This window comes from Bicyclus anynana, chromosome 21 (assembly GCF_947172395.1).
Source record: "Bicyclus anynana chromosome 21, ilBicAnyn1.1, whole genome shotgun sequence".
NCBI lineage: Eukaryota > Metazoa > Arthropoda > Insecta > Lepidoptera > Nymphalidae > Bicyclus > Bicyclus anynana.
Genome location: NC_069103.1, coordinates 12,201,582 through 12,224,458, shown reverse-complemented (window position 1 = coordinate 12,224,458; position 22,877 = coordinate 12,201,582). Strand labels below are relative to the sequence as shown.

Sequence of the window (22,877 nt, the reverse complement as noted above, 5' to 3'; positions counted from 1 at the left end):
TTGCATGCAAAGTGAGGATGAATTTTTCATCGTCTATCCCATGGTGTATGGGTATGGTTATCGGTATTTTATGCATTACATTTTGTGCATGGGTTGGTAAACAGTACATATCTAGTCAATCTGTAGTATAGGAAAGTATATCTGAGTAATTATGATTATGATATTTTGTTTTTAACCAGTTTGGCCTCTTATGATAATTAAACAGGAATTCATTAGATCTAAATCTGATATAAAAGTTATCAAAGTATATTATCATTTTTATGATAATTAATTGAAAACTAAATTTTTAACTTGAAGATACTGTTTATTCAACTATCAATATAGAACTAGTCATTATAGAGGTAAAAACTTCAGGTAGTGCTCACAATGTTTTTAAAATTTATATTTATATATACAATATTATTAATTTCATTTGGATCATCTGAAAAATTTCGTTTTGATAATTACGCATTGTATAAAATTTTGCCTGAAAATGGAGAACAAATAAAAATTCTTGAAGACAAGATGAGTGATTTGAGATATGATTTCTGGAGTGTACCCTCAGCCGCATTGGACTACGTCAGTGTTATGTCAAGCCCACAACACAAAAATGAATTGGAAGAGTTTTTACATCACCATCAAATAAAATACAACATTAAAATAAACAATATTCAAGAGTAAGTTTTATATTTTCTTAATTTTTTATAATATTCTCTCTCAATTTCTTGATTTCATATTTTGTTAAGGATATTTACTTCAGTCAATATTAAATCTTAATTCATAAATTGATTTCTGGTAATTTTATCACCCGTTTTCTATGTTTTAGTTGATTCTAGTAATATTAATTGAGATTTTTCCTCTTTCATATTTATTGTTATCTGCTAGGTAGTTGCTTATAAGCACACAATTACTTTGAATTTCTAATACGTAAGAAACCAAAAATAGGTTGACTTCTCATATCAATGAAGTATTTTACCAATTAACTTACATTACATACATACAATAAATAAAATACATTTTTATTTTTGTATTTTTAATTTTTGTTTACAGGCATCTAGATAAAGAAACTGTAAGAACTTACAGAAGCAATAGTTCAGTCAGCATGGAATGGGATTCTTATTATAAACTTGCTGATATTAACACTTGGTTAGATGACTTAGTGGCTACTTATAAAGGTATTGCAAGTATAATAGTTGGAGGTAGATCTTACGAAGGAAGGCAAATAAGAGGTATAAAGATATCCCATGGATCGGGTAAAAGAGCAATTTACGTAGAGGGTACATTGCATGGTGTGGAATGGATAACTACTACGACGGTGTGTTACATAATAAACGAGCTTCTTACAAGTAACGACACGGATACAAAAGCAGCTGCTCGTGATTTTGATTGGTACATATTTCCCGTAGCAAATCCTGATGGATATGTGTTTAGTCATGAACAGGTAAGTTTTTAACTAAATATATATTAAATATAATAACAAATTAGAGATTTATTCTTGTTTGTTACCCGATTTTCTATTTCCTTGTTTAATAGATTTAATGTCATTTATAAAAAAAAATTAAATAAATACAGTTTATCTTAGAATTACAATCAAGTGTTATGAAACTTGTTTGAATAGAGACTTCATCTTCATTTATCAAACTTATTCTCTCATCAATAAGTGTTAAACTGTTAGTTAGTTAGTTGTTATCCAAATTCTTGATGTAATTAATTATGTTTTCCTGAGTGACCGATAGAAATTGTTTTTCTTATATAATAACTTTGTTATAATTTACAGAATCGTATGTGGAGAAAAAATAGACGACCTACAACTGGGGGTCACATCGGTGTAGATTTAAACCGAAACTGGAATAACAATTGGCTTGGTAATAATGAACTTTAATGTTTTGGCTATTTTTTACACTTTGATTTGAATCTTATATTATTTGCATAGAAAGTAAGTTAAATGATTAATTACTCATTCTTTCTATTTTTATTCCATAAATATTATTATAAAGGAAACTTAATAATTTAAAGACAGCATTACAAAGAAATTGTAATTTTATGAAGTAAAATGCAAGAAATCAAAACATTTGCATTATTTAATGAAATTATTAGTTCTTTTTTAAATTTATAAATAACTGTTATTATTGTTAATTAGTATATTTTAATAAGTAATATAAATTCTTTGTTTTCATTTATATTATTTTAATTAATTATTTATTTTCTGTACTTCTTCCTTCTGATTGCACTGTTTTATGTTAACCACATTCCTTGTTTGTCTTGTAAATGTCATTCATAGGTATGTTTTGTGACGCCCTAATTCTTAATTTGTGTAATTCGTGGATAGTGTTGTTGTTTACATATTTATTAACCCCTTTGCATGGTAATTTTAACCCTTTACTAAACTCTATTATGTAAATGTTTTCTGTATCAAATAAATAAAAATAAAATTGTTGGTTTTGAGGTGAAAATGATTCTGAAAAAAAAAAATAAAAAAAAATTATAATCGTTGGTCAATAATTTAAAATTTATTTTTCTTACTTTTAATTATTTTAATTTTATAGTTATAGGGGCCAGTACAGACCCGGCAAATAACAGATACGCAGGATTAGGACCGTTTTCAGAACCTGAATCTAGATCTTTGTCAACATACATTAAATCCATTGGCGATAAAATTGAACTGTTCCTGACTTTTCATTCTTTTGGCCAACTTCTAATGGTACCTTTTGGAAATTCTACAGCACCTTATGCTAACTATCATGATGCAGTAAGTACATCTTATTTATTATATTTTAATGAATTATGTATTCATTAATTTATTAATTCGTTTGTGCAATCAGTCATGTCTTATATTTTTTATTTATAACATAGAGCAATTGTAACTTAGATGGCTTACGTCTTGTACATATCCGAATCTATAGAGAGGTACTCTTATAAATGGATCTTCTATATATACTAATATTACAAATGTGGAAATAAGTTTGTCTATCTGTCTTTTACCTTTTCACGGCTAAACTTCTGAACCGATCAAAATGAATTTTAGTATAACGGTAAATGGGACTTCGGAGCAAAACATAGGGTACTTTTTGACACTACAATAAAAATAGAAAGAGGTGAAATAAGGGTTGAAAGTTGGTATGGAAATTCCTTCATTTTTAGAGTTACAGTTTTACAAGTTTGTTTATAAATATTAAAAAAATACAAAATATAATTCAAGTTCAAGAATTTTAAAAACCCTTAAAATGATAAAATAAGGGTTGAAAGTTTATATTGATTTCCACGCGGATGAAGTCGCTGGCGTCCACTAGTACGTTTATGAAACTGTGTGCATAGTGGAAGATTTCAATGTTTTCATACTATTACTGTCGCGTTGACTTAAACGCGAATTTATATGGAATTGAAACAGTTATGCAGTAGCGCCACTAGATGGGGCTGTTTCAATTCTTTAGAAATTTGCGTTTACGTTAACGCGATAGTAACAGTATCAAACTGCCACTAGGCCCTCTGAAAGGTCATCACGAAATATCTAAAACCGCTTGATGTGCAAAGTTGAAGTTTGGAGTTAGTAGACGTACGCTGAGAACAAATTTTGCATTTGCAAGTGGGTTGGATTAAAGAGGTTAAGTGCGGCAGATATGATACTTGATGTTATAGATAATAATCATTTGTTTTATTTTTAAAATTCCTTACATATTTAGGGTGATTGAATTGATTATGTTTTGTAGATTAACATCGGAAGACGAGCAATGGGAGCGCTATCAGTGAGATATGGCACGCAGTATTTTACTGGAAATATCGCCGAGGCCATATGTATGTATCGTATCTTTATTAGACGTGTATTACTTGATCCATTTATATTTAAAAAGTATTATCAATAACAAGGAAGTCTGGTTATGCTATCCGATTTTATCCGGGGGTATGTCTGGGTTCCTGAGGCCGACGTTGCATTAGCCAGTGCGAATTATCTTTCACTTTCGAGGTACGGAATTAAAAAAGGAATTATATCGCGTATTATTTTATTAACCGACTTCCAAAAAGGAGGAGGTTCTACGTTCGGCTGTATGTATATTTTTTTTTTTTCATCTATGTCCAGCGATAATTTCGTCATTTATTGGCCGATTTTGAAATTTTTTTTTTTGTTTTGGAGGGTTTGATTTCAGAGTGGTCCCATTTTTTTCTTGTCAGAATCTGATGATGGCATCCTGGAGAAAACGAAGGGAACTTTCGAAAATCGTAAAGATGGCTACTGCGTTAGTTAGCGCACAATTCTCGTTCAATATATTTGTACTTTACCCGCAAAAAAAAAAGAAAGTTCATTTCAATACTATACTATAAATACCATAGTAGATTATGTTACCATCTGTAAAATTACTTCTGTGTAGAAATGTACATGTATTATCATAAGTGCTTGCAACAAACGGGCGCTTAGCAGTGGTAGGTTGGTACCTACATGTCTCAAGTTAATAATAGTTTGTTACTTAGTAAATTATGTCCTAATTGTTTTTCCTGCCATTATTCTAAATGTTTATAAAGGTGTGTAAGCCTGTACAAACAAATGACTATAGCATGTTAGCAATAAGAATTATTTATAAGTCTATTGTTCTAACAACACTGTTACAATATATTATATAACTAGCGGACGCCCGCGACTTCGTCCACGTGAAACTCGATGTAAACTTTCAACTACCTCTACCCTACCCCTACCCTACCCTACCCTACCCTACCCTACCCTGCCCTACCCTACCCTACCCTACCCTACCCCATACCCTACCCCTACCCTACCCCTAACCTACCCTTACCCTACCCCAAAAAATAATAATAATAAAAAGTATCCTATGTCCTTCTCCTGGCTCTAAACTACCTCCCTGCCAATTTTCAGCTAAGTCGGTTCAGCCGTTCTTGAGTTATAAGTGGAGTAATTAACACGACTTTCTTTTATATATTATATAGATATAGATAAAGATATTTAAAAATCAAAAATCAAATAAGCACAATTATTTTTCAGATTTGGCTTCGGGTGGTGAAACCGATTGGGTAAAAGAACGCATCGGAGTGCCTCTGGTGTATTGCTATGAACTGCGTGATAAGGGAGATAAAGGGTTCCTCCTCCCCGAAGACCAGATCCTGCCCAACAACCAGGAAGTTATGGACTCGGTGGTAGAGTTGATTCACCAAGCGAAGAGATTTGGATACATGGGAGGAAATGCGGTTTCTACTGCAGTATACACTAGTTCGCTGTTGATGTTCTCTCTTCTATCTTTGTGTATTTTTTTATAACAGTTTGGTTTGTGTTTCATCTGATTACTCTTAACGGCTTGTAAAAAATATTAAATTCAATATTTATTAAAAAAAAAACCCGCCGTGTAGTTGTAGAAGACTAATTTCGACAAAAGTTATTTTTTTTCCATTTTTCTGTAGTCTCTGAGCTATGACATGGACAGACAGACGAACAAACAAACAAGGCGAAACTATTCCTTATTGATTAAAAACCCTAAAAAAAGGTGTCGATAATTAAAACACTAATTCTAAACATATAGCCGATGATCCGAGGAACATTTTGTCAATTTGATAACATTTGGTGTGTATTTGTTATAATTACTGTGTAATTCTTAGTTTTAATTAATATATTAACATAAATAAACCTTTAAATTGCTTAGAACAAGTAAATAATTAAAGTAATAATATTAAAAAAAATTGATAACTATCAAGCAAATTTTCCGTGATGAGACGCTTTTAAACGTTTTATTCGCAAAAATGCGTAATTTTAGTAATCAGCAGGGATACTAGGGAATAAGAAATTCTGATTGTACCACCTTATCACCATATTTGCATGACAATGTATCTGTAAAATAATATAACTATGAGTATTAATATTGTACTTTTAAATGTAAGACATTAGCATTAATTAAATTGTTTTTAATGAATAAACAATTTTAGCTTATAATAAAATCATTATTTACAACACTGCTGTTATTTTTATGCATCTCCTATCAGAGTAGTTAAACAGATCAGTGTGTCTAGTGGGAGTTTTCAATATTTTCATACTGTTACTAGCGCGTTAACGTAAACGCGATTTTATATGGAATTGAAACAGTTGTGCAGTAGTGCCACTCGATGGCGCTGATTCAATTCCTTAGAAATTCGCGTTTACGTTAACGCGATAGTAACAGTATCAAACTGCTACTAGGCCCTCTGGTGAGATTGTAGTTAAGGGCTAACTTGTAAAAAATAAAAAAAGAAATAATTAACACGTCCTTAAAAAGCGTTGCTGTCTCCGACAACCTGAGACTAAGTAATATAATATATAAAAACCATAATATAGCAGCGCTCGAAGAATATTGTACGCGATTTTACATTGATTTGTGTCCGTAACATTGCCAGCTATCATATCTGTTTGGCTGCAGATCGCATCTACAATCTCCAGGATGATCATTATCATAAAAAATATCGAAAATCGGAAGATAATAAATATTTATTATTCCGTAAACAATAGAATGGAGATGAGCATCCTACTTCCTACTAATATTATAAACGCGAAAGTTTCAATGGATGTTTGAATGTATGTTTGGATGTTTGGATGTTTGTTACTCTTTAACGCCGCTACTACTGAAGCTGGATTTTACTCTGGATTAACACAGGCTACTTTTTATCCCGAAAAAATCCATGGCAAAATTTGGGGGTTTTGTTTTATTTAAAGTTTAAGAATTTGTAGGTTATGTAAACATACATTAATAATTAAATATTGAAATGAATTAAGAATTCAGCCAGGACTTTAGTACATTCTTAGAGTCATGAAGACTCTCGAACCGCAGAAAACGATTCGTCGATGCTTGAAATCAAGGTGGTTTGGAGAAATCATTTCTGATGGTTGTCAACAAAACTACGAAAAAAATCGCATTTATCTCCATGAATAAGAAAAAAACAATAAATCAGCCAAATCCAAGTTCGACTAACACACTAAGGCTTTCGTACCATTATAAAAAGTATAAAAACTGTAAAAAAAAATATTTGTTGTACGGGAACCCCTTCTAATAACATCATCAGTGAAAATTTAATTTAATTTAACAAATGTATTAAACCGGGTCATGAAACATATCATGGTGACGATGATAGACATGGTCAACGACAGCGGAGTCTTAGTAACGGGGTCTCATTTTACCCATCGGGTACGTAACCCTAAAAAGGGTCCCTTAGACCTGACCTCCAACTCGAACTCCAGCTGTCGCTGCATTGGCGCCGCTCCATACGGGGATGCTCAGAGTAATGTCGGGCGGCGCTGCAGTCAACTTTTAGGCACGCCAGATCGTAATTTTTATTGAAATTGATAAATTAAAAAACAATATCGTACGCTCTACAGGTTTGATAATTAACAAATTTCCAATATCTATCACGAGAAAAGAGGAAATAGAAAAAATCAAATGATGAACGATATGAAAAAAATGTAAAAAACTTTATTGTAGAACGTACAAAGAGCAAAAAGTATTGGATCAAAATTTTCACATCTCAACGGAGAACCGTGTAAAACAAATAATTTCAACCCGTTTTTCAAGTTGGTGGATGGCACATAGAAAATCTTGGTCGACAATTTGAAGTTAAGTTTAATTCTAGGCACCACCCACATCTTTTTAAAATTCAGCTTTCTTGATAAGTGTGCATTTCAAAGCTGATTTATTCGCTACATCGAACGTAATAACAATACTTTTATGATTTTTTGGTGAAGTCTATGAAAATTGACTTAGGATTCATTTAGCTTTATTCGCCATTTTTAGGTCCTTTGATGTACCTTATTTAATGCATCTTGTACTTTTTTCTCAGCCTCTTTGTGTGATTCTCCTTCAGCCATTATAGCTGCGTCATCAGCATAGGTAGCAATAGTGTTATTTTTAGGTTTTTGAATATCGGAAGCATATAAAGGGTAAGTACAGGACCGGACAGGACCTAGTACACTGCCTTGAGAAACTCCAGCTTTTATATGTTTTAGTTCAGAGCATAGGCATCTTCATGCCTTATTCTAAATGCTATGAGATATGATCTTATCTGATATGAGAATTATTGAAGTATAATAAAATTTTTATGATTTAAAGTAAAGATATAAATTATATCATAGGTAATTTGAAGATAATGTTTATTGACAAAGTTATCAATATAGAACTAGACATTTTATAGGTGAAAACTTAAGGTAGTGTTAAGTCACAATGCTTTTAAAATTTATATTTTTATTTACAACATTCCTAATTTCATTTGCGTTTTGTGAAAAATTTCGTTTTGATAACTACGCATTGTATAAAATTTTGCCTGAAAATGGAGAACAAATAAAAATTCTTCGAGACAAAAGAAACAGTGATTTGAAATATGATTTCTGGAGAGAACCCTCAGCAGCATTGGAGTATGTTAGTGTTATGTCAAGCCCACAACATAAAAATGAATTGGAAGAGTTTTTGAATCACCATCAAATAAAATATGATATAAAAATTAACAATATTCAAGAGTAAGTTCTTTTTTATTTAAGTTGTAAATTTTCCTTTTTTTCTTGTTAGATGTAAATAAAAAAAAAACTAATTTTTCGTTCTTGCTATTTTAGTTATTAAACCTATAAACATGACATTTTATTATCATTATATCATTTAGTAATTCAAATGTTTTCTTTAAAAAAATAGTTTACACTTTTTTCTTCGTTCATATTTTTCGTAATCCCTTTGATAGCTAATTATATTATATTAGTAACACAATTACTTTGAATTTCTAATACGGTAGATACCAAAAATAAATTATTAGATTTCTTATATCAATGGAATATTTTAGCAACGGACTTATATACATACAGTAGGTAATAAAATACAAAGTTTTCGTATTTTTAATTTTGTTTACAGGCATCTAGATAAAGAAACTGTAAGAACTTACAGAAGCAATAATTCAGTCAGCATGGAATGGGATTCTTATTATAAACTTGCTGATATTTACGCTTGGTTAGACGACTTAGTTGCTACTTATAAAGGTATTGCAAGTATAATAGTTGGAGGTAGATCTCACGAAGGAAGACAAATAAGAGGTATAAAGATATCCCATGGATCAGGCAGAAGAGCAATTTTTGTAGAGGGTACAATGCATGCTAGAGAGTGGATAACAACTACTGCGGTGTGTTATATACTTAACGAGCTTCTTACAAGTAATGATTCGGAAACAAAAGCAGCTGCTCATGATTATGATTGGTACATATTTCCCGTAACAAATCCTGATGGATATGTGTGGAGTCACGAACAGGTACGAAGAACTAAATATAAGAAGACAAATACAAATTGGTTTAGAGATTTATTCTTCGATGTTAACCGATTTTCTTTTTCTTTGCTTAAAAGTGTTTGAAGAGAGAAGTGTCATCAATAAAAAAAAATTAAAACAGTTATTTTCGCTCTCTCCGACTTGAAGTCAAGTCATTATGTTCATAAATGTGTATACTAGAGACTTCATTTTTATTTATCAAACTTCAAACTCTACGTATTCTATGTTAAATAATAATTGTATAAGGGTAGATGAAACGTTCATGACATAGAAGTTCATATTGCAGTGTTTTCCTCACTGACTGACAGAAATTATGTTTTCAACAAAAACAAAACTGGTTGAGCCCGGGAATTCAGTGTGAAATTCAGTTTCTTACAAATCTCGCGGGAAAAGTGCATTTTTAATGATAAAAAGTAGCCCATATGTTACTCAATAGCTTCCTCTACCTTCCAATGAAAGTCTTACCGGTTCAGACGTTCCAAAGATTAGCCCTGACATTCAGACAGATAAACAATTTTTGTTATAAAAACTTCATTGTGTTTTACTACCGTGTAATTTTTGTTTAATCACAGACAGACACTTAATTTTTATTTACATGTAGTAATTGATGATAAGTATTGATTTACAGAATCGTATGTGGAGAAAAAATAGACGACCTACAACTGGAGGTCACATTGGCGTAGATTTAAACCGAAACTGGAATAGCAATTGGCTTGGTAATTTAAATATTTTGCCTATTTCTCGAATTTGCACTAGCCTAAAAAGAAAAGTAAAATAAAAAATTACCTATTTACCTTTCTCTTTTTGTTCCATAATTTGAAAAAATCTTATTAAATAAGTATAAAATAAAATACATCAGTGTAAAAGTTTTGTAGTTTTACGGAGTAGCAAACTGCAATCAATTATTTTTTTTTTTTTAAGTGTCGATTTAACGTGTATTCTGAATTATTGCTTAAAAAATTATTTCAATAGAAATTGATAGCTTTTTCATAATCAGAATTTAATTATTACTTTTAATTATTTTTATTTTACAGTTTCAGGGGCTAGTACAAACCCGGCATCTGACACGTTCGCAGGGTTAGGACCATTTTCGGAACCTGAATCTAGATCTTTGTCAGCTTACATCAGTTCCATTGGCAATAAAATTGAGCTGTTCTTGTCTTTTCATTCTTTTGGTCAACTCCTATTGGTACCTTTTGGAAATTCTACAGCACCTTATGCAAACTATCACGATGCAGTAAGTACACATGATAGCATTTTTAACCTACATTTTAATAAACCATCCCTTCATTCATTAATTTTTTATAGTCTATAAAGATATATCATTCATCATCATTATCAACCCATATTCGGCAAACTGCTGAGCTCGAGTCTCCTCTCAGAATGAAAGGGGTTAGGCCAATAGTCCACCATGATGGCCCAATTCGGTTTGGTAGACTTCACACACGCAGAGAATTAAGAAAATTCTCTGGTATGCAGGTTTCCTCACGATGTTTTCCTTCACTGTTAGAGACACGTGATATTTAATTTCTTAAAATGCACACAACTGACTCCGAAATCGGAGGCAGAGGTCATATCCACTGGGCTATCAGGACATACTACATAATGTATATTTATAGCTTAGCAGAATTTTAACCTAGATAACTTGTGTATTAGAGTTTAAGTTTAGTTTAATTTTTATTTAAATTAAAAAAACCCTAATACTTTTATTTTAAAAAATCTTTATATTCCTCTATCGCGCGGAGCATGATACTGTGCTCGCCTATTGCCCTTAGTTTACTTTATATTTTTTTACATATCACGTTACGGTTACGATGGGCGACCGGTCGTCCATTAAGGAGTCAAATGGTTAAAGGGTTATAAGGGGATTATGTTTTGCAGATTAACATCGGAAGACGAGCAATGGGAGCGTTATCAGTCCGATATGGCACGCAATATGTTACTGGAAACATCGCTGAGGCCATATGTACGTATCGTATCTTTATAATACGTCTATTACTTGATCCGTATATATTCAAAAGTATTAATATTAAACATCTAACAAGGTCATCCGGTCGTTCTATCCGATTATCTATTTGATAGGTCATCTTCTAGGTCGTTTTTTAGGGTTCCGAACGTACGTAGTAGAAAAACGGAACCCATATTTTACACGGTTTTTTTTGGCTGAACTGAATGTCATGGTCATGTCTTTTTAGCGTTTCAGTCTCCTCATTGCGTTCTTCACTTTTTGCACTCCTACCTCTCCTCAGCTTTTCTGATAACTGTAAGAGGAAGACTTCACTTGGTTATAACAGCGGCTAGGTGATCGTATGCCCTCCACCATGACCACAATTATGAGTTTATCCAAGTTAAAGTAGGTAATTTGGGAAGCCAGCTTGTCCAACTCAGAATTGCGAAGTAACAGTTAGCTAAGAGGCTAGTTCTAACTCGAATCTGCTTTATGGCGGTCCACAGTACCTATACGAAGCATCCTTGTTTAGCACCACCAAGGCATCTACCCTCTTTCTGTCTATCGGTTTGGTCGTCCAAGTTTCGGAGCTAGAGAAAAATATTGAGAAGATTATAGCTTGGCAAATTCGGAGGCCGGTAGGTGATAGATAAACCCACTGGTGCACTCCACTTCTAGCCTCTGCCCCGTGCGCACGACTTCACACCCGCGCAGTCCTTCCCTCCCCGTCGCCCACATATCATGGGAGTGTCAGCAACGAACTTGCCAAGATATAAGGTCCTAACGAGTCTTTTTGTAGTATTGTTAGAGACCTTTCTGCTTTTTATTAGTTTGGTCATTGTATCTTTGGACATTTGGATGCATCCGACGATATCCTGCACACTTCCTAATTCCTCCCTTGTCCGATAGTAACGAGCTCAGGTAGACAAACTCATTAATATACAAAGAATACTAAAATATGTTAGATGCGATGCGGATCTTGCCTACCAAAAGACGTCTGTAATAAGCAAAACAATATTTCAGACTCGGCTACGGGTGGCGGAATCGACTGGGTGAAGGAAAAAGTGGGAGTCCCACTGGTGTATTGCTATGAACTGCGCGACAAGAATGAACATGGGTTCCTCCTCCCCGAAGACCAGATCCTGCCAAACAACCAGGAAGTTATGGACTCCGTGGTAGAAATGATTCACCAAGCAAAGAGATTTGGATACATGGGAGGAGGTGCGGTTTTTACTGCAGTATAAATGAGCTCGCTATTGATGTTCTCTCTTGTTTCTTTGTGCTTTTTTTATAATTGTAATTTGATTTAATCTGCTTACTCTTAAGAATGGCTAGTAAAAAATATTTAACGCAATCTATACTTATAATAAAACTGTAACAGGTCAAATTCTGTACATTTTGGACTGCTAGGCAGATCTGCACCGCTACGTTGTTGAAATTTCTCGGACGCGTATTGACCGGTTTAGTTCCTCTTTCCTTATAGGTACTGTAGTATATGTCAACAGCCTAGACTGTCAAAAGATGAGTCTATAAATACAAGCCTCGGATAATAATAGGGGGCAGTTGCACTTTGGTGCTACAGCAGTACGTACCACGAGGTACTAAGTAGATACAGAATCCAACCAACTGGATGTGATAAACCGATCACCCAGAGAGTCTGTGCAAACACTACAGATACGCATTGCAAAGATGTGGAATGCTCTCTTAGCTTCAGTTTTCTCCATCACCTACAATATGGGTATCTTCAAGTCGAGAGTGAATAGGCATCTTCTAGGCAAGCGCGTTCCACCATAGGCTGCATCATCGCTTACCATTAAGCGTAATTGCAGCTAAGCGCTTGCTAATGCAAAAAAAAAAACATTGAAGATATTTTGAAAATTTTACTTGGAGGGCATTATATGATCGATATTAGGTATATTGAGCAAATCAAAATCAAAAGAATAATACTAAGCGATTTACATTGACCTGACTTCGTGTCTGTGACTTCAAATCAACAGTACTTTCCATGATTATAGCAATAAAACAGTTGTGTGCATTTTAAAAACTAAACGAGTCTCAAACGATGAAGGAAAACATTGCGAGGAATGCAGGTTTCCTCTTTTTTCTACCAGAGAATTTTCTCAATTTTCTGCGTGTGTGAAGTCTGCCAAACCGCATTGGGCCAGCGCGGTTGACTATTGACCTAACCCTTCTCATCCTAAGAGGAGACTCGAGCTCAGCAATGACCCGAATAGAGGTTGATAACGATAGCGATGAAATTTTTATTTAGTTGTTAGATTCCACCCAAGAGTTTAAAATCATAGACTTTCAATCTCTGACAAAATTGTCCATTTTTTATAAGAACGCTCCACCAGTGATAAAGAATTTAATAGCATAGCTTTTAGAATAGACATATGTGATAAATCTGGTAGTCGCATTGCTGCAATTTTTCTACCAGCAGTGTAATCAATATTCCGTGCAGCGACAGTAGTGATGGGCAGACAGATTGCTGCAACGTTCGCGGAATATATTGTTTACATCGGAAGATAATATATTATTCCGTAAACAATAGAAATTTTTAGAACTAGAACTTGAGCATCTTTATTTCGACAATCTGTATTGGGCTTAATTATTTGACTATTTTGATTAAATGTGTGAACTTAAACGTTTCATAAGCAATTAGCTTTAACAATACATTCGGTATTGCCTATTACATGAAAGAAATTAAATATCAAGTGTCTTGAAGGGTGAAGGAAAAACATCGCGAGGAAACCTGCTTATCAGAGGATTTTCTTAATTCACTGCGTGTGTGAAGTCTGCCAATTCACGTTGGGCCCGCGTAGTGGACTATTTGGCCTAACCCCTCTCATTCTGAGAGGAGACTTGAGCTTAGCGAGCGGTAATGATGATGATGATGATTGCGTTTTAGGTACAAGTTGATTGACGGTTTCTTCGCGGAATCGTACCGGAATGCTAAATAGTTTAGCGGTACATCTTTACCGGTAGAATGGTCACTTACCGCGAATGGTCGCCTTTGCCTACCACCAAACGAAGCCAATTTAGAAAATAATTTGGCGGTATATCGGCTCGGTAGAGTGGTCACTTGCCACAGCTTTTGCCTTCTTCTTAGAGTGCCTCTACATTACTGAATGTTGGCAGTCAGCTTTCTAAACTTTTCCTTGTCCATGGCAAGGCGAAAAAGTTCTTCGACTGCCTTTATTCCAGCCAGCTTTTGCCTGGCTTACCTGAACCAATTTGGAAAATTTATAATCCTAAACTGATCCGAGCTGGAAATCAAACCAAGTACCTCTCTGTAGAGAAACACATTACCAACTGTGCAAGCAGTGGCGTGCACAAACTTTCTAACTAGGGTATGCACTACTTATAAATTGTACAAAACGGAAAATTCCTTTCCCAAATCGGGTTCCTAATGAGTATCTAGGGTAAACATATTCGCATCTATGGCGTGCACGCCACTAACTTCACGAACAAGAACCAACATTTTAAAATGCACGATTTCAAAAAAATATTGCAACTGTAAATTCTAATTATTTTTGGTGATTTTATTTTGATAGAAAGTAAAGGATTTTTCGTAGTTTTTTTTTCTGTTCTGCGCCCAAAATGGTTGGTCTCTTATTAAATCCTCATCCCAACATCTACGACAGATAATAATTACCTATAGAGATTTCCAAAACTCATAGTTTTGGGCACGAAAAGCTAAATACATCCCCATTTAATTCTCAAAATGCAAATTACCCCTAACGTTCACCAGAAACGTTAATTACGTAACTAGCTTCATACTCTCATTCGCATCCGACCGCATTTTATACTCCGCACAATTACGGAATCCTAATAACGAACATAATAGAATGAATTCAAGAAAACCCCGGCTCTTTAACCGAATACGATAGACTTAATTAAAACTGAAAATACTTGAGTTGGCCTGATTTTATTTGCGATTGCAGTTGCACAATATCAAGGAATTCTGGTTTTAGATTTTATTTTGTAGTGTTTTTAATTATTTTTTATCTATAAAACAAAATAAAAATATTTTTATTTTCATTAAAACACAAGCCTGCGGCGATTTCGTTAGCGTTGCTTTTTTTTTGTTGTTTATGATGTGTTAGGTTTTAGTTGTTTTTTTCTTTGCGCTCTAAAGCACTTTGTTTTTCTCAGTCAAGTAAACCCAGCGCATGGATTTTCCAAAAAGTCAAAACAAAGCAGTCTACCTATTGACTACACCTTTGAGCCATCAAGCCACACGCCTACGTGTTGATTCTGTGCTCAAAAAAAAGTTTTAACAAACGCACGTTACTATTACATCTATGCATTGCAAAAAAATTTGATAAAATCAATACTAAAATGGGTTATAATTATGTAAATTGTATTTTTCTACTTTGGACCGTTATTAACAAGTATGTAGACTTTACATATAATATTGTATATTATGTAAATGGAGATAGAAAGTATCTGAGATATTACCCTACTGTACCCTTATCTTGAATCATTTATTGATATGCCACAGCTTAGCTTCCAGAGATAATTGATTACTATATATATTATGGTGATTGGATGGTCTAACAAATACAAATACATATTGAGAAATTCTTGCTATACAAATTTAATTTTAACGTAATTTCAATAACATAGTAATTCTAATATATTATCTATATCTCATGGATAAAATCATATGATTGCCTGGCATATTGAATTCAAAAATAAGCTTAACAAATAGATTTCTAAGCCCGTGTGTATGTTTGTCTGATTGCAGTTCCCAAACAGAGCAATAGATTTTGAAGAGATTTGTCTAACAGAAAGGTGATTTTGTTGAATAAACTCCATTGTATGGTGATAAGATAATCTGAATTCGAAATAATAACTGCCATACAAGTTCTATTTTCTTAATTTGTAAGACCCAATGGTCCTATAACCTGTTAAAGAGAAAACAACTTTCCTCTCCCCTGTAAAGGAGGTCTGTTCTATACTTTGATCTTTGTTTGGGTGTAAACGCACCATAGCACACGAGGTTCTTTTTTTAGTTTCGTTTCCAAAAAGAGTGGACTTTTTGGAAAAACGGAGCGCTATTGAATTTTTGTTTCACGGTGCATTCGGTTACGTATTTGGATGTATGAACAGTGTTATCGAAAATTGGTCTAGCGTGTAGTCACTCGCATGTATAAGCTTTAGGTATATCTAATATGATCTAAAAAGCTTTGATAAAAAAAAATTCAACTGACTTCGAACATAAAAAATAACCTACCCACTAAACTAACATTGTATGTGCTACTTTCTGATCATTCTAAAGGCCAGTTATAAAAATTTATCAAGCCCAATTTATTATATAATAGTTCTCATCCATACAAATTTATCAAGCCCAAACACAAGGTAGCTACTGTGAACCGTTGAGGAGTTCCTTTGGCTGACCTTCGTCTTCATCACCAGACCCCAAATGGCAGCCATTAATCGTAAAGATATAAAGTTCACATCAATAAAAAATAATTAAGCTCAAACAAAAGGTAACTATTACACATCGTTGAGGAGTTCCATCGTCTGTGTTTCGGTTCTATCATCAAACTGACTCCTACCAAAACCTTCAGAAAATTGTAGCGCTTTAAAATACCGGATGAAAAATTTACAAAAGCACTAGTCTTCTCTACGACCATCAAAAGTTCCCCTCGATTTTACCAGGATGCCATTATCAGATCCTGACAAAAAAAAAATTGTATCACCTCAGGGTGTATACCCTTCTAAAGAAAAAAGAATTTTCACAATCGTTCCGCAAATAAAGGAAATATCGCTGGACTTTGATAAAAAAATGCGGATTGGTAGATTTCACACACGAAGAGAATTATGAAAATTCTCAGGTATGCAGATTGTTTTTTTTTCACCGTTTCACACGTGATATTTACTTTCCTAGACTGCATATAACTGAAAAGTTGAAGGTGCATGCCCCGGACCAGATTCAAACCTACGCCCTCCAAATCGAAGGCAGAAGTCATATCCACTGGGCTATCACGTTACTAAAGCATAAGTATAAGCATAAAATTTTATATTTTCTTGATCATAATTTGAAATTTCTTGTCAGACACCAGACAGATTATTTTTGATGGCCTCCGTGGCGCTGTAGTATGCGCGGTGGAATTACAAGACGGAGGTCCTGGGTCGATCCCCAGCTGGGCTAGTTTGGCCGTAGCCAGTTACGACCCTACCGGCAAAGACTACCGTCAAGCAATTTAGCATTCTGGTACGATGTAGAGTAGAAACCGAAAGAGGTAACAAGTTAGCCGGCTTCCATCTTAGATTGCATCATCACTTACCATCAGGTGAGATTGTAGTCAAGGGCTAACTTGTAAAGAATAAAAAACCACTTTTCGTTCAAGACTTTTTAATCGTGGTTAATATATATCCACCTTAACACACCTATTCATTTCCATTAAAACTATAATCTGTATACATAACTAGTGTATCAGCAATAATAGCTAATATAGTCGATCAAAAAAATGTGCCTACTCATCACAAAACAAAGATGTTTGGTCGATAATTGTTATTAATGGGCCACGGTAACCGTTTACCACGGATCTATATATTTATAGATAAAGCCCGTCCGTCCGTGTGTTGATTTATTTTTATACCCACGATTAATGCTCTGGTTTATGCTGCACAATCGAAATTATGACTGTTGCCTTTTTGTGATAGCGGTGAAATGGTCTTTACGTGGCGGTATATTGAAATTTGCAGCGAAATTACTTTTGGTCTGGGCGTTGTGATAACTTTTATTAGTGGAAAATGTCGTTATTACTTGCTTTTACCCTCAACGTTGTGTTAAAGTTGAGTTTATTTAACCTTATTTTTTTACCCGACTGCAAGAAGGGTGAATAATATTTGTAATGACTTTTTGTGGTAAACTAGCGGACGCCCGCGACTTCATTCGCGTGGAATTCAGTTTTTCACAAATCCCGTGGGTAAAATGGATTTTTCCGGATGAAAAGTAGCCTATATGTTAATCTAGAGTAAAATCCATTTCCATTCCAAATTTAAGTCAAATCGCTTCAGTAGCCTAAACGCGAAGGAGGAACAAAAATACACACTTACACACAAACTTTCGATTTTATAACATTAGTGTGATAGGCTGGATATTACCATCTTTTCATCGTGTCTGATGGAAAGCAATAATGTAATTAATATAAACAAACTTTAATTTTTGGTTTTGTCATCATACGTTTTGTCATCATCTGATACCTATTATTTAGTAGGTAACTATTAGTTTTAGATGTATAGTCAGTTAAATATTAAAAAGATAATAGTTAAAAAGCGAGTAAAGCCACACAACATCGCTAGTCGACTGAGCGTTCTATCCAAAACAAAAAAGAAGGTGTAAACAAAAAAATAACACGAATGCGCCGGGGCTATCTCCGTATCGATCAATTACATTCGAAATAAGAGCATTTCTTATCAATAATGGATCGATCACTGTAGTTCGACCAACGAAACTTGGGTGTTCATTGTACACCTCTTTTATAAATAAAAACTGACCAAGTGTGAGTTCGGGACTCACTCAAGTCAATGTACTTTGACATAATGTAAATAAATATTGAATTCATATCTTTGTGGTGTGTTTGGTAATGATGAAAAATTATGAAAAAGTGACTGTGTTTCCTGCTATATATTAAACACAATATAAAATCAATTTAAGCACATCAAAGGCATAATAAGCGCAAGGTAAGCGTCGATGTAATATTCGCCTATACAAGTTTTATAAGAATTATATCTTTATTTCTATTGGATGCCAAAAATAAAATGTCACTAACAACGAAGTTGCCATGGAAATGAGCGATATCACATCGCTGTAACCATACAGAATGCAGGCGCTGATCAGTAGCTTTGTAACGATGCTTTTCAAAGTTTCGAATTCGCCTCTATGTCGCTATATAATATTAAATTATTATAGTACTTATTTAAAAATAGTATATTTGGTTTCGTATCCCTATTTCCATAATATAAAATCAAAATTCCTTTACAGTGTTTAATAAACTTCATCAAAGAGACAACAGTATCACTTCGTCTTCACATTCATTCGATAGAAGTTCATTGCAGGGCACAAACCATCTCCATGCCACTCGTGTGATGACGTCATTTCACTTATAAGTGGTTTTATGTTTAAATATTACGCTAATATATATTTAGGAATACTATTCATATTTAAATCTTTTATATTACGCTTTACTGGTATACATAATTACAAAAAAAAATGCTATAAATGGCGAGCATCAAAACGTTTGAGTCGCAGTAGAAGGCAGTTCAATAGCGAATAAACATAATCGTTCACACAGAGCAATCAATCGCTCTTTTAAACGCCCTCGATACCTTCACGGTACACTCTAACTATTTTTTGATACAGTACATAGAAAAAGTTCACGAGTATCCCTAATTTTTCGAAAAAAAAGACTGATAATTTTATATGAAGAGTTTGTTTGTTTGATTGAACGCGCTAATCTCTGAAACTACTGGTCCGATTTGAAAAATTCTTTCAGTGTTAGATAGCCCATTTATCGAGGAAGGCTATAGACTATATATTATTCCCGTGTTCTTACGGGAACAGGAATCACGCGCGTTAAACCGCTCGGCGTCAGCTAGTGAAACAATATGGGTGGGAAATGTATAAGGCAAATGGACACGGGGTAGATTTCCAACCAGATGGTCGGATCTACTAAAACTGGTGCCCGCACCTTCTACAGTGGTGTCCAAATGACCAGCGAACGTACATTGATTGTACATCCAAAGATTACTGGATAAATGGGTGGGCACGATCCTTAGTCATAAGGGACCGACTGAAAAGAGATGAAAAAATACATGTCCAAGGAATCGGGTATACTCATACTTGGAAAACTTTTTCCTTTTCCTCGATACTCAAAAATCAAAGTCATAATCTATTTATTTTTAGTGGCTTACAACCACTTTTGAAACGTCAAGATTGACTATTTGTAAAGACTCTACCACAGGAAGGCACTAGAAAGGTTCTGCTGATAAGAACCTGTATGAAACTCAGCAGTTGCTGACAACAACAATCCTACTAATATTATAAACGCGAGAGTTTGTATGGATGTTTGTTTGGTTGGATGTTTGTTACTCTTTAACGCTGCAACTACTAAACCGATTTGGCTGTAATTTGTAAAACGAAATAGATTTTACTCTGGATTAACACAGTGTATACTTTTCATCCCGAAAAGATCCATGGTTCCCAAGGGATTTGTGAAAAACTAAATTCCATGCGGACATAGACGCGGGCATCTGCTAGTATTATAATAACTCACAAATTTTACTTCCTGCGTGAAGGTAGAAGCTATTCGAATGGTCTCCAAGCATCTTTATCATCAAGGAACTTATCAATTGTGTAGTAACCTCGACCGATGTTTTAAGTAATAAGTAATTAAGTAAATGATTTTTAACACATTGCTTAAAAAACTTAATCACACTTTGTAACTAGTGTTATAAGCATGTCCTGCAAAGTTGTTTATAGGTGTTGGTATAACTAACCATTAGGCAGCTGGTCACCTGCTTCATTCATCAATTATTACTAAAACAAGACAATTAATAAAAAAAAACCATGCCATCAAAATTCCTACCAACTATACTAGTGAAATAAAGAAGTTCTCATGATATGTGCATTCGAAAAACCCTGAAACAATACACTTTTTTTGGGCAGTCATGTAGTAAAATACATAATTACCTTAACAAGTAAAAACACTTGCATTGCTTGCATGCATCTTTTTGATTGTATTAAAATCGTTTCATTGAAATCTCCTTAACCATGAAACAATAGCTACTTTCCCATAGTTACGTATTCACTTGTGCGTTTATCAAGCTATCGACATGACCGCAATGCGTATTAAATTAGCTATTGTTGGATAAAAATCTCTATAGCGTCACGTATAATGAAAGGTGATGACATCTATGGCTTTCTATACGATGTACGATGGTCTTGGATTCGATTATCGTAGAACCTTTGATGGTTCAAAACTTCGGATTTAGTTAAAGCTGTAAAGCCAGTTATTTTTTAAGTAGGTATTTTGCTTTTAGAAGCGACTTCAAAATTTAGTTGTTTTCTTTTTTTAAGGCAAAGCAATAAGCTGCCATCTTCTCAAAAGCCTCCAAATCGGCTGTTACCATCTAAGGAAGGAAGGAAGGAGGAAGGTAATATGTAGAGGGTTTACCTATCTCTTGTTAGGGGTTAGTTGCAAATTCAAAAATATCTTAAATAATTATTAGATATATGTTTTTACAAATAAAATGGAATATTATAAAAGAAGGATAATCACACCTTAGTGATCAATTGAACTAAAATAGTAGAAAAAATGTAATAAACGTCCTTATTTCAGTTCAAATGTAACCTGACAATGCTTTTGTGTGGGTGTAGGTACTACAACATTTTTATAAGCATAATTATTAACGAGTTACTTTTTGGGTCTTTTTATTTAGCTGGTGGGAGGCTTCAGCCGTGGCTAGTTACCACCCTACCGGCAAAGACGGACCACCAAGCGATTTAGCGTTCCGGTACGATGCCGTGTAGAAACCAAAATCGGTGTGGATTTTCATCCTCCTCCTAACAATAAGTTAGCCCGCTTCCATCTTAGATTGCATCATCACTTACCATTATGTGAGATTGTAGTCAAGGGCTAACTTGTAAAGAATAAAAAAAATTAAATTGACACACCATGGTATTAATACCTACTCAAAAATTATTTCCTATTTTCCCATTATACTTTCCTGTGCAGTGTACCGACAACAATATCCCTCCAATTCAATTCCTATATTACCATTATTTCATGTCACTTACTCGTAAATTGGACGCGATCGTTAAGGTGGGTTAAGTAAACAATAATGGCTGCCCCAATTATATTCACATTCACGTAATATTTGAACAGAACAGTCATTACTTTAGTCGACACAACAGGAATCACCATTGATCATATAATTTAATGGATGTGGCAGAACTCAGAACATGAGGTACTACATGAGGATTTTGAGTCAGGCTTTGAAATATTGAGCTTTTATTCCATGAAAATTTCATCTCCAGGCATCTTCTTTATAAAAGAATAATAAAAGAACTCATCAATTATGTAGTAATCTTGGCAGTTATTTTAAGTAATAAATGTTATTTAACATGTTGCATATAAACGTTTACTTAATCACACTTTGTAGCTAGTGTTATTAGCATGTCCTGGAAAGTTGTTTATAGGCTACAGAAACACATAACGAAGTATTTCTGTAGCTTTTATTTATTTAAAAGCCTGGTTTCCCAACGATTGTTCTTAGATTTGTTAAACTTATAAATCCGCTCTTTATGCATCGGGGGCTAAAAGTACAATATATCTTACCTTCTCCGAACATTTATACTCATCATTACGTAATGTCATCCCAAGTGAATGGGCGAACAATAGATTTTTATTCGAGAGCAGCCACTCGTCTCCGTATTTGTGTAAGTGACGTCCGTTTTACCGGCTTTTCATTTAATTTAAAGGCTACTTTCTACTGGTACCAGCTGGTTTTAACTGGTTTTACAGGGTTATAGCTAGTTTTTACTGGTTTAATATGCGTTGTATGTTTAATTGAAACCAATGGGAGAGTTGCAATATTTTCTAACTGCTAATCCTACCTGCTAATCCTACCAGTTGCAGTCAAGAGCTAACTTGTAAATAATAAAAAAATACTTATA

At 34.0% G+C, this 22,877-nt stretch overlaps 1 protein-coding gene across 1 annotated transcript; it reads left to right on the top strand.

Moving 5' to 3' along the window:
- Positions 1–399: 399 nt before the first annotated feature.
- On the top strand, positions 400–12,429 carry LOC112054972 (zinc carboxypeptidase A 1-like; the record flags this gene model as incomplete). Its single annotated transcript, XM_024094938.2, has 12 exons — positions 400–656; positions 1,030–1,420; positions 1,757–1,844; positions 2,526–2,728; positions 3,687–3,771; positions 4,967–5,153; positions 8,282–8,449; positions 8,832–9,222; positions 9,866–9,953; positions 10,272–10,474; positions 11,119–11,203; positions 12,209–12,429. Coding segments are annotated over 12 exons (2,367 nt in total), but the record flags the coding sequence as incomplete, so codon positions are not given.
- Positions 12,430–22,877: the final 10,448 nt, after the last annotated feature.